We start from the raw sequence: 16,412 nt of genomic DNA, 5'->3' as shown, positions 1-16,412 counted from the left end.
TAAGACTCTTCTCTGCAGAGGTACTACTGTGTTGGAGCTCCAAATTGCAGAAAAATACAGGAGGAGAGAATACTGTTTTCTTGTAAAACTTGTTGGTGTAACTGCATCACTGTGAGGCTGACGGAGCACTAAGACAGACTGCCCAGAGAGGCTGTGGAGTCTCCTTCTCTGGAGACATCCAAACCCGCCTGGACATGTTCCTGTGTGATTTAGTCTGGGTGATCCTGCTCTTGCAGGGGGGGTTGGACTAGATGAGCTTTTGAGATCCCTTCCAACTCCTAAGATTTTGTGATTGATTTGAGGCATATAAAATCACAGAACCGTAGAATCATAGAATGGTCTTGGTTGGAAGGGAGCCCAAAAATCACAGAGTTCCATCCCCCTGCCACAGGCAGGGACACCAACCTCCAGGCCTGGATCTACACAAGGTTGCCCAGGGCCCCATCCAACCTGTCCTTGAACACCTCCAGGGATGGGGCACCCACCACCTCTCTGGAAGCCTGTTCCAGCGCCTCACCACTCTCTCTGTAAAAAAATCTCTCTCTCTCTAAAAATCTAACCCTTCCCTCCCCTCCTTTAGCTTCACTCCATTCCCCCTTGTCTTGCCATTGTCTTTATGTGTACAACACAATCTTCCCATACCTCCAGGAACATGTCTTAGTGATGGTATTCATGCAGTGCTGCTGTTAACAATTCCAGTATGACAAACAACGCTCTGGTTAATGGTCTTTCCTAAAGACCTCCCTAATGATGGAGGGATTTTCCAGGCTGCAGAGGAATTTTCTGCTTTAGCAGTCTGACTATTTCAGCTTATGTTTTATTCATATATTATATAAAATTTTGCTAAAAAAACATTTAAAAAATTCAAATATAAAGTTGAGGTGTTTTTTTCCTTTTTTTTTTTTTTCTGATAATAACTACACTCCTCTGAGGGGCTATGAAGAGAGCTCAGAGATGGAAGTAAGCTCTCTTAGTGGTAGCAAGGAGTGTTGTGGTTTTGCCCCAGCTGAAAGCCAGGCACCATGCAGCTGCCTGTTCTGTAAAGGGAGGAGGAAGGGAATTAAGGGAGGGGGAAAAGGAAGGAGAAGAAAACCCAAGAAACCAAAACCTTGCAGGTTGGGATAAGGATAGTTTACTGGGATAGTAAAGAGAGAGAGATAATAACAGGACTTTATAGCAAAATATATGATACTGGTGATACATGATGCAGTGTCTCACCAAACCGTGCAGCTCAGGCCTTACAGCTCAGAGCCAACACGAAACCAGATGGTCCCTAACAACGCGCATCCTGGAGCTGCCTGCCTGCTCCTCCCCCACCAGCGCGCCTTTTATGCTGAGCATGATGTAATTGGCATGGAATACCCCCTTTGGCCAGTTTGGGCCACCTGTCCTGGCTGTATCCCCTCCCTTCTCATTATTAGGGATATATGAACAACTGAAAAGCCCTTGATTGCTTGGCAACAACTAGAAACATCCCTGTGTTATCAGCACTGCTCTCATCCCAACTCCCAGACACAGCATTCCATCTGCTGCTAGAAAGGAATTCCCTCTATCCTAGCCAAAACCAGGACAAGGAGAAATATCAAGCCCCCTGTGATGCTGGCAATGAGTCTTCATGGTCCGTACGTGATCTGGTCAGTCAGTAGGAAAGGTTTACCCTTTGCTTTATTAAAAGCTACACTTTAGAGACCAATCTGGTCTCAGAGTGTCTGAGCGGCAAGAGGGGCAGTCCCGTAGAACAGCATACCAGAAGACAGGGGGGAATTCTTCATTTTCTAAACGCGCTAAAATAAAACTATGAGATGTGCATGTTTGCTCTTGGTCAATTTTCCACTATCTCCTATCTTTTTTGTAATGTCTTCCTAACTGATCACATTGCTGATTTGCAGTAGCATGGAGTAATTCTTGCTGCCATAGTGAACTGTGATAAAGCCGTGCGGCAGAGGGGAGCTGATCTCATTGCAGATGGGAGCTGTACATGGCTTATTGCTCAGTGCAAGGTAACTCAGGGTTCTTTGAATTTCCTTACGAAGCTGTAGATAGAGAGGTGCAGCTGAAAGGGCTTAATGGGTATTTTTCTGATCAAGCACAAGCAAAAGCCACTGAAAGGAAAAGCTGGGTCACCCTTCACGCATCGTATTCTTGGAGGAAGGCATGGGCTGTGTGTGAGAGCTGGGTGGCTGCAGCAGGCAATGGGTAGCAAAGGGAAGGCAGCCATCCACAATGTGGTGAGGCATCGGAAAAACATTGCCTGTGTCCAACCTGCCGTACTTTGAGCTATATGCAGATTCAGAGTAATTCAAGTCATGTACACCAGCAGTGTGCTAGTCCTGTGAGTGTTTATTGGGTGGCTTTAGGTTGCTATTCTCACCAGTTAGGTTTCCTATTCCCCATAGAATTTAACTCTCGAGTTAATAGTTAATTGTATCTCAGTGTTGAGCAGTCTACCTGAGATGTTATCCAGCATTTGGCAAACAATAGGATGAAAGGGAACGAGAGGGAATGGCTTGAAATTGCCCCAGGGGAGATTTAGGTTGGATATGAGGAAGAATTTCTGTACTGAAATGGTTGTCAGGCATTGGAACAGGTTGCCCAGGGAGGTGGTGGAGTCACCATACCTGGAGGGATTGAAAAGGTGTGTGGATGAAGTGCTTAAGTACATGGTCTAGAGGTGGGCTGGACAAGGTTAGGCTGTGGTTGGACTCTATGATCTAAGGGATCTTTTCCAACCCAGGCGATTCTGTGATTCTATGATTTGATCTTTCAACAGCAAGGGCGATAAGCGCTCCGACAGATGCTCTAGTTCTGAGCCACATCTTTTAACGGCAACTTTTTGAAAGCATTTCAGCTTTATTACTTCAGGAAAATGTCTTCAAAAGTTTCTTGAGTTACTATTCTATCTTAAGAACAAAGGCAGAAATTTATAGAAGATCAAACAGATAGAAATAAACTGAAAAGACAGCAGATGCTGTTGATTTACTGAAGAATTCAGAACCTTACATTTGGGGACTATATTGTTTGCTGATGCCACGGTTTTAGTGTTAATAACCTACAGCCAAGCTGCACATATTATGAAGCTTTTTTCATCTCTAGTTTCTTGTGACAAGTACAAACAATTGAAAATTGAGTTGCTTGCTTTACATTTTGTCATCAGAAGTATTAATGATGATGTAGTCTAGGGTTTACTCACTTTTCACGTTCTCCATAGTCAGATGAAAGATGGGAAGGGCCATATGCATGGTACATCCAGGTATACTTATTTGAGGCTTGGCACAACCCAGTATTGAAAAAGAGGAATTCCTTGCCCTAAACTTCAGTGCTCAATTATTCAAGCACTCACATAATGCATTTTTTCCATCTGCATGGTGTGAGAACTCTCAGCTGGCAGAATTATTACTTCATGTTGTTAGCTACCAGTAAAAGCTCAAGTAGCTAAGTGGCAAAATTAAATTCCAAATAGAGACCTGCCTCCTGTCTTTTTTTTTCCCTGCATTTCCCCATAGTGTTTTCCTGAATTGTTAGGCCTGAAAAAAACTCAGTGTACTTTTTATTTGTTGTCTCTCAATTATTTGTCTGAACTGTCTTAATAGATTAGTAGTAGTACAATGAAAATTGTATCCTCTTCCTAGAGAGGGAGTGCTGCGGCGGTCTTTTCCTAGGAAAGAGGAACTGTTTGATCATCCATAAAGACAGATATTTCACTGGCCATGTAGGGTTTCATTTGCTTGATTCCTCCTGCTCAGTTCCTTATTTCAGGGTAACTGTGTACAGGTGGTTTTCCTAAAAAAAACCAAACATGTCCAACGTGATCACATCCTTTATCCATCCATTTCTAATGTCAACCTGCTGCCTATTTTCAACCAAATGCAACTCAAGGTTTCAAATCCCAGAGTCATTAGATTTATATACTTTTCATAAAGACAGGAGGTCAAAGGAAGTAAAGACGGATTGCTAGGTCTCCAACTTGCAGAAGGGAGCTCTGTCCTTATTCGGTGCTGGAGAATCTCCCCATGTTCCTTTCCAACATGTTTGCCCCCTCTTAGAAGTTGAGAGAAAGCTGCAGTGAACAGTGCTACTTCACTACTAAGGGGAAATATGAAGGTCATTTGAACAAGACTGCTTTTTGATGACGGAAATGGATTTATCATCCCCCCTCCCCACCCCATCCCCGCCCGGTTGGAAGGAAACAGTGTGACCTAAACCTTAACCACTAAGCAGAAGTGATATCTTCTGTCTTTTGAAGTTGAGGGTTCTATCTCCCAGTGCTCATCCATCTGCGCTAGAATCAACTTTCCTTCATTTAAGGCAATAGGAGCTTTGAATGTATTGGCAAAAAAGTTAGCTCCAGAGCAGATTCTTTTGTGATTATACTCACCCCATGTTGCACTAGATTCATTTATCTTGGTGTCAAGATGAATGAAAAACTTTTATTAGACGTTTGCTCTGCCTTTTGTAATGCTGACCCTCCTCCATTTCTTTGTCCATGCTTAGAAAAGACATTTCTTCTACTTTGTGCATGGTACAAGAAATTATTAGGGGTATATTATTTTGATGTATTAGCAAGGCACTAAGGTCTATTAGAGTGAGTTAACCTCTCTGCCCATCAAACCCAGTGAGCAGAAAAAGGTGGTCCTTCAGTCTAAATTAGCTGCAGTACCCTTTACTTGTAGACACCACAGTTATTGCCTTTACCGTTTTTTTTCTCAGGAAAGGAGAATTCATCTCTCTTTCTCCCTTTGACCTTGGTAACATCTTTGCTCCTGAGAAGAGAGGAAAAACAGGACATACGTCCTCACAGTTGTGTTTTTCCTCTTATTTTCTGTTCTCTTTGTGGCTAATACCGTAATATACTGACATTTTTACATCCAATATAAATTCCTAGTTAAATAGAATTAATTTTTTTTCCAAAACCAACTAAATATTTGCAAGTTAAGCAATCATGCAGTTTTACATGCCTGGAGAACCAGGTGTAGCATACTCCTTGTTGAGTGTGTTAAGCATCTTTTCTGTTTTACTTGTCTTTTAAAGAGATAAGAAGCCAACCTGGACTCGTAGTTGCTTTGGTGCTCTAATGATCGTGAATATTGGATAAAGAAGCTCTTGATGGGATGTATTTTACTTCTGTGATAAAATTAATTAGTACTTTGTAGTAGCTGTGTGTTAACTTCGCAGTGAAATTGAGTGTAAATGAAAATATAGCACGACGGATTAGGTACTCCGTGTTGTTGTTTAGCTGTGAATCAGCTTGTCACATCTGAGAGGGCATCTTTGGCCAGTGCTGGTTTTCTATTGCTCTCCTCAGCTGGAGCTGTGAGGAAGAACTATTAAATGATCTGCTGACCAGATAAGATGCTGGTACTATTCCCCAGCTATCCAAGGTGATGGCAGACTTTCTGATTGAGTCAGCCATGGGACATACACTTGCTAGAATGTGATGCTTTCTGCTCACTTGCGGGGAAGCTGGTTTTACGCATCCAGCTGTTTGCACTGCCCCTGGATACCCAGAAACATGTTCTTTTAAATCCTACTTGTCTTCGTACAGTAGCTGCATGCTCTATTTACATCCTTTTATTTTTACTTGGCTCCATATGATCAAATATATACAGGACGTGGCCTTCGTAAGCCACAAGTTAAAGGATTCATTGGAGCATGAAGAAACACCCTAGCTACCTCTTGTTAAAAAAGTGTGCTTGTGCACGCACGCACTGGTTATGTAAGTGTCCTCGATGTGCAGCATTGCCGCATGCTGCTGGCCTGCCAGGAGACACATAGGGAGGCGTCTACACATGGTTACAGGCTTGCTTCAAGTACAGTTTTACATCAATTAAGAGGAAGAAATTCAGGAGGTTAAATTAGTGATGTAACTGCAACAGAGGTGCTTACAAGGCTGTGGGGTTTCTGTTCTGATAATGTTCATAAATAAATGTCATTGGCATCTTGTTGCTTTTGAATTACACCTACAGATACAGTGGATTTATTTCTTTTCCATGGCTTCTCCAAGGCCAATGAAGTTGGGAAGTATAAATCCTTACCATGCTCTGAAACAACCGCAGTGGGATTAAATTGCCTGGGTTTAGTCAGTAAAATTCCATAAATACAACTTCTGTCCAAAAGCTGAGAACTGGGGCACAATCGTATCTTCTAAGTCCAGCCACAACTCGAATATTTGGCTTCATAATATATATGTCAAGATATCAAGGCAGTAACTCGCATATACGGATAAACACAGCTTCCCTTTGTTTTCCTGCTCCCAGAGAGACAAAACTGTGTTCCACTTTAGAAAATTGGGTATAATTCATTCCAGGTGCAAACTGATAATGGAGTTCACAAAAGAATGTTATACAAGTATTTACTTTCATGTTTTTTTTCCTTACACAGAATGATATCACACCATTGCATGTTGCATCGAAGAGGGGAAATGCAAATATGGTCAAACTCCTACTTGATCGAGGAGCTAAAATTGATGCCAAAACAAGGGTAAGCTGAAACGTGAATGTGGAGTGACTGTGAAGTTCTTGCTTCCGACCTGCTAGTTGCTGTGCGGCTTAAATCATTCACAGAATCATTGAACATCCTGAGCTGGAAGGGACCCATAAAGACCATCATAGTCCAACAACTCCTGGCTCCACACAGTGTCAGCCAAGTCAGAGCATGGCACTGAGGGCATCGTCCAGATGTTTCTTGAGTTCAGTCAGGCTTAGTGCTGTGACCCCTTCCCTGGGGAGCCTGTCCCAGTGTCCGACACCCCCTCTCATTACAGAACCTCTCTTCCTGGCAGGCTGCTGTGGCTGCACTGTGTTTCTTTTTTATAAAATGGTTGCAGTAGGATGCTGACATTTTACAGCCCTTAAAGCAGCATATGAAAGGCCATGTATGGCAAAGCTCAGAGCCAACAATTTTCCATGTTCTCTGTAGGGTGTTTAATTAGGACCTGCTTCCAGCTCCTTGGGGGTAGAGGTGAAGGTACAGAAAAATACTCCAAGACAAGAATCCAATTCAGATATCTCAGAATTTGAATGCTAAATGAGTAACTTTGAACTGCAGTGTGTGTTTGCCTTTCATTATTACTGGAGCAGCGGTGTCCCAGAGCCGGCTGCTGCTGCTGAGTGTCATGCAGCTCAGCCTCTGTCTGACCGGGCGCTTTGCTGCCTGGGGCATGTGAGCAAATGTGCTGGGCATAGTAAGATGGTTTCCATCAGGACATCACCTGACTTGAGTCGCTGACTGACTTAAAAGCTCAACACATATGGTTATATGTAAGTGCTGTAGCCCAAACCTAATCAAACCAGTTTAGGGATGTGTTATTTACTTACACAGTGATGGAGTGAGAAGGATGAGGAGGGGGGGGATCAAATGTTTGGAAGCATGCTTAGAACTAGTGGTGCTGTGGGCTCTGGTGGCTGTCTTTGCAACACGCTCCTGTACATTTGAGGGAAGCTTCAGGAGCTGTGCCTGTAACTTTTTGACAGTTGCCGTTTTCTTGAAATATCACCTTATTATTTATCCAGCTTCCAGTTTTTAATTCTTCTCTGTAGTTGCCACCAGAATTGTTCTAAACAAGACAAAGATATAACCTAAGAATCTTTTTTCTGTGGGTGTTACTGTCTCTGTAGGTTTCAGTGCGGTTTTCCAATGTTTCACCAGCCACTGAGGTTACTTGCAGTGTTTGTTGAAGCACGCCTGGATTTTTTATTTCCGTAGCAAATTCAGAAATGGAATCTCCTCACTATCTCCACATTTTTTGCTCAGTAGTTACCTTTAGAAGCCACTCATGTTTCCTCTGTAAAATGCTTCTGGTGTTTTCTAATGGGGGATTATGGAAGAGATGGCTTTTCACGAGTAAGAGTGGGTATAATTTCTGGACTAAAATACCAGCCTCCTACGTGTGATGTGGGGGCTGCCAGGCCGAAGAACATGGGCCTACCAAGTTGGTGGGGAGGGCCGTGCTTTGGTAATATGACAGATGCACGCTTGGTCAGAGCAGGGAGAAAAGAACACGGTAAGGGTCTGATGGCTGCTGCTCTGCAAGCCAAAATGTTGGGGGCCAAAATCATTGGACTCCAGTTTGTCCTTTTCTTTTAGTTACAAAAATTCGTGATCTGCTTTATTTTCTGTATCACGGGCTCCAGGTCAGGCACCGGGATAATTTATGTAACTAAAAATAGTGGCGGGGATGGAAACGGGATCCAGGAAGAGGGCAGAAGTGTGAACAGCTCCTCAGTCTGGCAGAGCTTCCCAGCGAGGCGAAAGGCAACGGATGAGCACAGTTCTGGAAGTAGTGTTTTGTTTTTTCTGGCTTCCCCCAGAAACTAACTGTTTCCCCAAACACCCATCCTCTCCATTAATCAGAGGGGATTTGCATAACTTCTCCTGCCTGTGCTATATGTGCACAGCTCATCTCTGCACTCCTCTGGCATTACCAGAGGCATCGTTTTCTGGTCATTAGTGACTAAGTGGAAGCTTTGCTCCCAGTGGCACTGACTCATCCTGGCAAGGGTTTTACCAGTCTGTGGTCTGGGCTGTGTAGGGCTCTGCCAAGGAGACTCACTGAACCAACCAGACAGCTGCAGGATCCAGGAAAGGGAAAAGCATTGCTGGAGTAGATCAGGAAGGATTTACAAATCAATAGGAAAAGCAACAGAAGGCTGAGAGTAATGTGGTGCTCCACCCTTTCAGGAGTGTCTGTCTAGTTCTCATACTCAGTAGCAAAGATTAATTGCTGTGAGCTGCTATAACCCATGCTCCTGTGAAACGTCTCTTGTTATTCCTACTTGACAGTATTGTTTTACAAGGCAGATCAACTGACATATGTCAACTTTGCTATCATTTAATTTTTTCAGCACCTTTCTTCTTTTTAATTTCCCAGATGTAGAATGGCTTTATGAAAATGCAGAATGACAAAAGCATCAAATGTATTGTTTTGCATATTGAAATGTATTGAAAGGCAAAGAGGAGCCAAGGTTGTCTTTTCTGATACACATATCAAGCCATGCCTACCAGCTGGGTGTCCAGGCAGAACCCAGTCTTGTGCTGGTCTGTGAGGGGCAACCTGATAAACAGATGGCATTTGCACAGGAAAATAAGTGAGTCTTCTATTAGGAGATTTATAGATGTGAGACCTCTTCTTATTTATTTGTTTTTTAAGAGATTTTTAAAGAGATGAGTAGATTATTTTTTTAAATTAATATAGCTTTGGTTTTGGACACCATAATGTTAATTAATGCAAATGTTCACTATGGAACACAAAATACTTCCTTAAAGATGAATGGCAAAATTTCTGTACCCATATGAAAGGACAAACATTCTTGAAAATAGCATGTTTCTATTGCTCAAAGCAGGAAATCCTAAGCCTCTGTTTCTCCTGTATCCGGTCTGTAATTCACCTTTTTTAAATGAGCATGCAGAAGATCCCGTGTTGTGTTGTTGACTGAATCCTGATTCAGTTCAGAGTTAAGTCTGACTCTTAGATGGAACCAATATGCTATTCAGTTGTCATTTTGTGATCTTCTCCCTCAATCCATTCTCTGTGTGGTCTACTGGAATCATAGAATCAGAGAATGGTCTGGGTTGGAAGGGAACCCAAGGATCACAGAGCTCCAACCCCCCACCACAGGCAGGGCCACCAACCTCCACGCATGATCTACACAAGGTTGCCCAGGGCCCCATCCAACCTGTCCTTGAACACCCCCAGGGATGGGGCATCCACCACCTCTCTGGAAGCCCATTCCAGATCCTCACCACTGTCTCTGTAAAGAACTTTCCCCTAATATCTCATCTAACCCTTCCCTCCCTCAGCTTCACTCCACCCCCCTTGCCCTGCCATTGTCTGCACCTTTAAAAAGTTGATTCCCTTCCTGTTTGTATACCCCCTTCAGGAATTGCAATGAGGTCCTCCATGTAATTTCTGTCTTTATTTTTCACAAACGTACCCATTTTATAGATAAATTTATACAAAGCCTTTCTTGAGCAGTGAGTTGGGGTAATGGTTTCTTTTCCTTGGTCATTTCCATGAGCATTTGTGTTCACTACTGGCAGATAACTGCAGTGCTGAAGTACTGCACAAAAGGTTCTTGTGAAAGGCTTAATCCTTACCCTGTGTAAATCATTGTAGATGTAATCTGTGGGCTTCCAATTTCTCTATATTCATTAGGACTCGGATTTGATGAGCACTATAAATGTTGGTGCATACCTGCAGCCTGTAGTGAGGAGTTCCAATATGTGCAAGCGTGTGAGTTTATTTTCATAAGTGATCTTACAACTGTTTTGTTGAGGCTCAGCTGTTTTTTTTTTCCCCTTTTAGTTCCTGCTTACATTGAGCTGTTTATTTTAACCAGCTGGCCTGTCCTTTTTTTTTGTGTGAGATGCCTAGCGGCTGGGACTTAGGGCTTTGTACTGGATTCTGAAGGGTACTCCTCAAGACCTGAGCTTGCTTTTGTCCATCCAGGGTAGCTTTTATCCTTCAGCTTTTTAAACTAATGTTCTAACCAAAACCTATTAATGTCACATGTAACATATTTGCTGAACGTTGACCTAATTATTTTTTCTCTGTCTTCCAGAAAAGACTTTTAAAAAGAAAGTTTAATTTTAGAGGCTGCTTAAATCAGCTTGATTTGCTTTAACTCTCTCATACTCTATATGCCAAGGTGAATTTGTGTCTGAAGCAGGCAGCAAGCATGTTTTAGTCTGGATTAACAATAAGTGTTTATAATCTTCATTCTACTGATTTTGCAGCTAAATAACAGACCGTCACTCTTATCTGCATGAAAACATGAGGGACACGCTCTTTTAAGATGCTTCAGAAAAGCCACACATATTAAGATAGAAAATAACTATGAGAATGACACCGACTTGGCACTATATTTTGCATATGTAAGAAGAGGAAACTTCATTTGTTGCCCTATTGTCAGAAGGGACAGATGGCTATAGTGCCAACGAAGGGAAGAATTCAGGAGACAGATTGTGGAGGGACCACGGGACAGAGAGGTCCCGCTAAGATGAAACGCCTGCACAGAGACTCGCTACGCAGTGACAGGGATGATGAACCCTGGAAGCAGTACTAACATCTCCCCTGGGGATGCACACCTTTTACCTCTGGCTCAGGGGAGTGGGGTGCTGGGCACTGTTCTTCCCAGGCCATGGGCAGGACCTGGTATTTGGCTCAAAGTCTGACAAGCTTGTACTGAACGTTTGCATCATTGTTTCACTGGGTGTTGTGCTTAGTTTCATTGCTCATAGACTGGGTTAGAATCTGGTGCTTGCTGATTTGAGATTTGGTATGGATGCTGCTGTGGATTTGGGGGACAGCTCAGAGGATTCTGTGGTGCAAGAGAAGTCTTGGGTGAGCATTGCCGGGGAAGGGAGTAGCTGGGGAGGTGCAGGGAGGCTGGTCTGTGCTTAGCCTTGCTGCTCAAGGTTCCCTTAGAGAAGCATGTGGTGTCAGGGAACCACCCTACAGCAGAGAGACTCAAGTCCCTGCACCCTCATCTGCTATAACAAGCCAGTTGTGCCCCATCGTAACAAGACCAGGGAGCTACACAGGTATCAGTGTCTCAGCAGGGACCAGAAACAAACAAGGCTTAGGTCTCATTTGTTTTGTGTGTGTGTGTTTGAAATAAAAGCTAAAGAGCAGCAGCTCCAGAGATGGGTATGCAACGCTTAGGGGAAAATTGTGCCGTGGCAGAACTCCTCCTGTTGTCCTCCTTGTTTTGCTGGAGCTGCTCTCTGGAGGGATAGATAATACAGATGATATGATTTATCATGTCAGTGCATACTTACAGAATTCTTAATCTGCAGATTATTGTCATAATCGTTTGTAATGGCTTTTCTGAGCCATTGCAGACTATAGTATTAGGGCAAGTTTGCTTCCTAATGCACGTAATGTTTCACACTTCACATAATATAGTCTATATGAACAATAAATAAACAACTAGAAAATCTCCTGACAAAATCAGTGCAGTCCTGCTGAGTTCCGAGCAGTCTCTTTGCAGTTCAGATTCTCTTTATTTTTTAACCAAATCTTTCTGTGAACTGTGTTTCAGATTGCCTCTGTGCGTTGCTTTATGTGCTTTTAGTTGCATAGAGCAATTAACCAAGCCAGGAATACAGAAAAAATCTCTGCTGCTAAAATGAGCTGTCTTCAAGTGTATTTGATCTTTACGGTGGGAGTCCAACAATACCTACAGATCAGCTGTCCCAACAAGCACACACACACATAGAATCACATAGAATCACAAGGTTAGAAAAGACCTTTAAGATCATCAAGTCCAACCGTTCCTGTCCTATGCTAAACCATATCCCTAAGTACCTCACCTACCCGTATGTTAAACACACCCAGGGATGGTGACTCAACCCCCTCTCTGGGCAGCCTGTTCCACATCCCCACAACTCTTTCAGTGAAGAACTTTTCCCTCACATCTGATCTGACCCTGCCCTGGCGCAGCTTGAGGCCATTTCCCTTTGTCCTATCACCTGTCACCTACATTGGAATGTTGTGTCACACCATGTGATGCATCTGGTGGTGCTGGTGGTGATGGCTTGCTGTGTGGACTAAAACAAGCTCTAGCTGTCCAAGCATGAATGCCTGCCACCTCCTCTGCCACAGGGACCTTGTCAGCTGTACTAGGCACAAGCTGTAGGGTCAGACAATGTGAGACGGTGGGGGCACTGTGCTCTGGGGAGCACTTGTTCAGTGCATGAGGGTAAGCAAATGTGTCTTGTTCTCTGTGAACGATGGTACGTTCTCTGCCCATGGTACATTGGTGAAATGAGTTGGGGGGCATAAAACATGGAAAACGTTCCTTAACTTACAGCTGTGTGCATGATTGCCTCAGGTAACTTTTTTGATGTGTCTGGAGAACATAATAATTATGTGAAGTAAAAAGAAAGAAGAATCTAGTGTCTGTGATCTTCAGCTCCCACCAATAGGTCTCTAGTTACCTGGCCTTGCTGGGTTTTGTTTTCTTCTCAATACTTTTTTTTTTGTTGTGGGGGACATTTTTAGTTTAATTGTTTTGTGTTCTCCTCAGTACTTGATACACTTTTGCCTGTGGAAACTACTTGACATGGGAAATATGCATTACCTTTTTTAATCAGTTGTAAAGCTACAGCAAAACATTTGCAACTCAGCTGGAAAAGGTACCATTCATGGGGTTTGGTATATTTTCTCTTTGGCTACACTTGCATGTCTTGAGTAATACATCTTTATTTTGTGTAGGGTTATTTTAACAACGTGCTCTTCCCTGTACTTCATGGGCTGAAATAGTTGAAAGACACAGACATTACATTCGCATCAGCTTCAGAGATGCCAGTAAGAATGTAGTGAGCCAAACTGTGTTCGTCTTGTACGAACAAATGACTGAGTCCTGACCAAGTTAAATCTGAATCAATATATTTTCTACGTCTAAAACATATGCTTTACTTCAGGTGGAAGAACATGTACCATGAGAACCATCTATGTTTTAAATGAAGCTGGCAGAAAAAGGCAATCACAGCAATTTCTGTCTGCTACCTTTCATAGGCTTATTAGAAGAGGGCAAGAAAGTAGAAGCAGGGGAGCGTAAGGCTCTCTGAATTGCTACTTCCCTCTCCCAAGCTGCCCTCAACATGTTGCAGGCCTTAGGCAAGTAGTAGCTTAAGCTGTAGAAGTTTAGGAATTAGCAAGAAAGAATATTGCAATTAAGCATGGAAAATATGTCTAAGGAAGTATCTTAATCATAGAATCATAGGGGTTGGAAGGGACCTCGAGAGATCATTGGGTCCAACACCCCTGCCAAAGCAGGCTCTCTAGCTCATATTGCAGATAGGCGTCCAGACAGGTCTTGAATATCTCCAGAGATGGAGATTCCACCACCTCCCGGGGTAGCCTGTTCCAGGGCTCTGTCGCCCTCACTGTGAAAAAGTTCTTCCGCATGTTGGTGTGGAACTTCCTGTGCTCCAACTTGCAGCCATTGCCCCTTGTCCTGTCTCCACAGACCACTGAAAAGGGGCTGGCCATCCCTCCCTCCACCCCATACTTCAGATATTTATAAACATTAATAAGGTCCCCCCTTAGTCTTCTTTTCTCAAAGCTGAACAGTCCCAGCTCACTCAGCCTTTCCTCATAGGGGAGATGCTCCAGGCTCTTGATCATCTTTGTAGCCCTTCTCTGGACTCTCTCCAGGAGATCCCTGTCTTTTTTATACCAGGGAGCCCAGAACTGGACACAATACTCCAGGTGGGGCCTGACCAGGGCAGAGTAGAGGGGGAGGATCACACTCCTTCGACCTGATGGCCACACTCCTCCTGATGCACACCAGGATCACATTGGCTCTCTTAGCCACCAGGGCACACTGCTGTCTCATGGCCAACCTGTCATCCACCAGGACCCCCAGGTCCTTCTCCACAGAGCTCTTCTCTAGCAGGTCATCCCCCAGCCTGTACTGATGCAAGCGGTTATTCCTTCCCAGATGCACGACTCTACACTTGCTTTGGTTGAATTTCATCTGGTTTCTCCCTGCCCAACTTTCCAGCCTGTCCAGGTCTCGCTGAATGGCAGCGCAGTGTTCCTGCGTGTCAGCCACTCCTCCCAGCTCTGTATCATCGGCGTACTTGCTGAGGGTGGATGCTATTCCCTCATCAAGGACATCAATGAAGATATTAAACAGGACTGGACCCAACACTGAGCCCTGGGGAACACCGCTAGTCACAGGTCTCCAGTCAGATTCTGCCCCACTGATCACCACTCTCTGAGCTTGGTCTGACAGCCAATTCTCAACCCACCTCACTGTCCACTCATCTATCCCATACTCTCTCAGCTTTGCTATCAAGATGTTATGGGAGACACTATTGAAAGCCTTGCTGAAGTCAGGGTAGATGACATCCACTGCTCTCCCTCCATCTACCCAGCCAGTGATGAGATCATAGAAGGATATGAGATTGGTCGAGCACGATTTCCCCTTGGTGAATCCATGCTGACTACTCCTCATGACCTTCTTCTCTTCCAATTGCTTGGAGATGGCATCCAGAACAAGCTGTTCCATCACCTTTCCAGGGACAGAAGTGAGGCTGACTGGCCTATAGTTGCTGGGATCCTCCTTCTTGCCTTTTTTAAAGATCGGAGTGATATTGGCTATTCTCCAGTCTTCAGGCACTTCTCCTGTCCTCCAAGACCTGTTGAAGATGATAGAGAGCGGCTCTGCAATCACTTCCTCCAGCTCCCTCAGGACACATGGATGCATCCCATCCAGACCCATGGATTTATGTGTGTTAATCCCTTTGAGACGCTCCTGGACCACCCCCACCTCAACCAGAGGGAAGCTCTTCATTTCCCAAACTCTATTACTTTCTTCCAGTGTCTGTGGGTCCCGAGGGGACTTTGAAGTGAAGACCAAAGCAAAGAAGGCATTCAGTATCTCCACCTTCTCAGCTTCCCCTGTTACCAGCACATCCGCCTCGTTCAGCAGGGGACCTACATTATCCCTGGTCATCCTCTTACTATTCATATATCTAAAAAACCCCTTTTTATTATCCTTTATGTCCCTTGTCAGTTTCAATTCCAAGTGGACTTTAGCCTTCCTAGTCACATCCCTAACAGGCCCTGACAACATTCCTATATTCTTCCCAGGTGCTCAGACCGTTTTTCCACAATTCATAGACCTTCTGCTTCTCTTTGAGTTTACTCATTAGCTCCTTGCTCATCCACGCAGGTCTTCTGCCTCTCTTTCCCAATATCTTGCTCAAAGGGATGCACCAGTCCTGGACTTGGAAGAAGCGCTGTTTAAATGCTACCCAGCTCTCACAGGCTCCCTTACCTTCTAACAGTGTAGCCCATGGGACAGCCCCTATTAGGTTGTGGAAGAGATCAAAGTTAGCTCTTCCAAAATTTAGGGTAGCTATCCTGCTTTTTGGCTTGCTTCTTCCACTCAGGATCTTGAATTCTACCATTTCATGGTCACTTTGTCCCAAGCTGCCTCCAACCTTTCCCAACAAGTCCCTCCTTGTTGGTAAAAACAAGGTCCAGTACCCACCCTCCCCTTGCAGGTTCCTGCACCATCTGTAGCAGGAAATTGTCTTCTACACACTGCAGAAATTGTCTAGACTGCATACGACTGGCCCTGTTGCTTGCCCAGCAAATATCTGGGTAATTGAAGTCCCCCATAAGGACCAGCGCATGGGCTACTTCTAGCTGCTTGTAGAATGCACTATCAACTCGCTCCTCCTGATCAGGGGGCCTGTAGTACACACCCACAACAGTGTCACTCACACTTGCCTGCCCCTTGATTCTTACCCACAAGCACTCAACTGATGGATCACCCTTTCCCAGGTGGAGTTCAATACGTTCTAGCTGCTCTCTTACATAAAGAGCAACTCCTCCACCTCGCCGCCCTAGCCTATCTTTCCTAAAAAGCACATAGCCATTCATGACAGCGTGCCAG

The 16,412-nt window shown here is 44.2% G+C and overlaps 1 protein-coding gene across 1 annotated transcript in view; it reads left to right on the top strand.

The window, feature by feature from the left end:
• The window catches only part of ANK3 (ankyrin 3), a gene marked incomplete at its 5' end in the record, with an annotated part of 223,232 nt that overhangs the window by 82,188 nt on the left and 124,632 nt on the right, over window positions 1-16,412 (top strand). The window contains one exon of the mRNA XM_084265470.1: window positions 6,379-6,477. Coding sequence (XP_084121596.1) covers window positions 6,379-6,477 — 99 coding nt within the window. The remainder of the gene's footprint in view (window positions 1-6,378; window positions 6,478-16,412) is intronic.

The sequence above is a fragment of the Gallinula chloropus genome (genome assembly GCF_964237585.1).
Source record: "Gallinula chloropus genome assembly, chromosome: 5".
Lineage (NCBI taxonomy): Eukaryota > Metazoa > Chordata > Aves > Gruiformes > Rallidae > Gallinula > Gallinula chloropus.
Note: the sequence above shows the minus strand (reverse complement) of the source record. Positions and strands in the feature narration are given on the sequence as shown.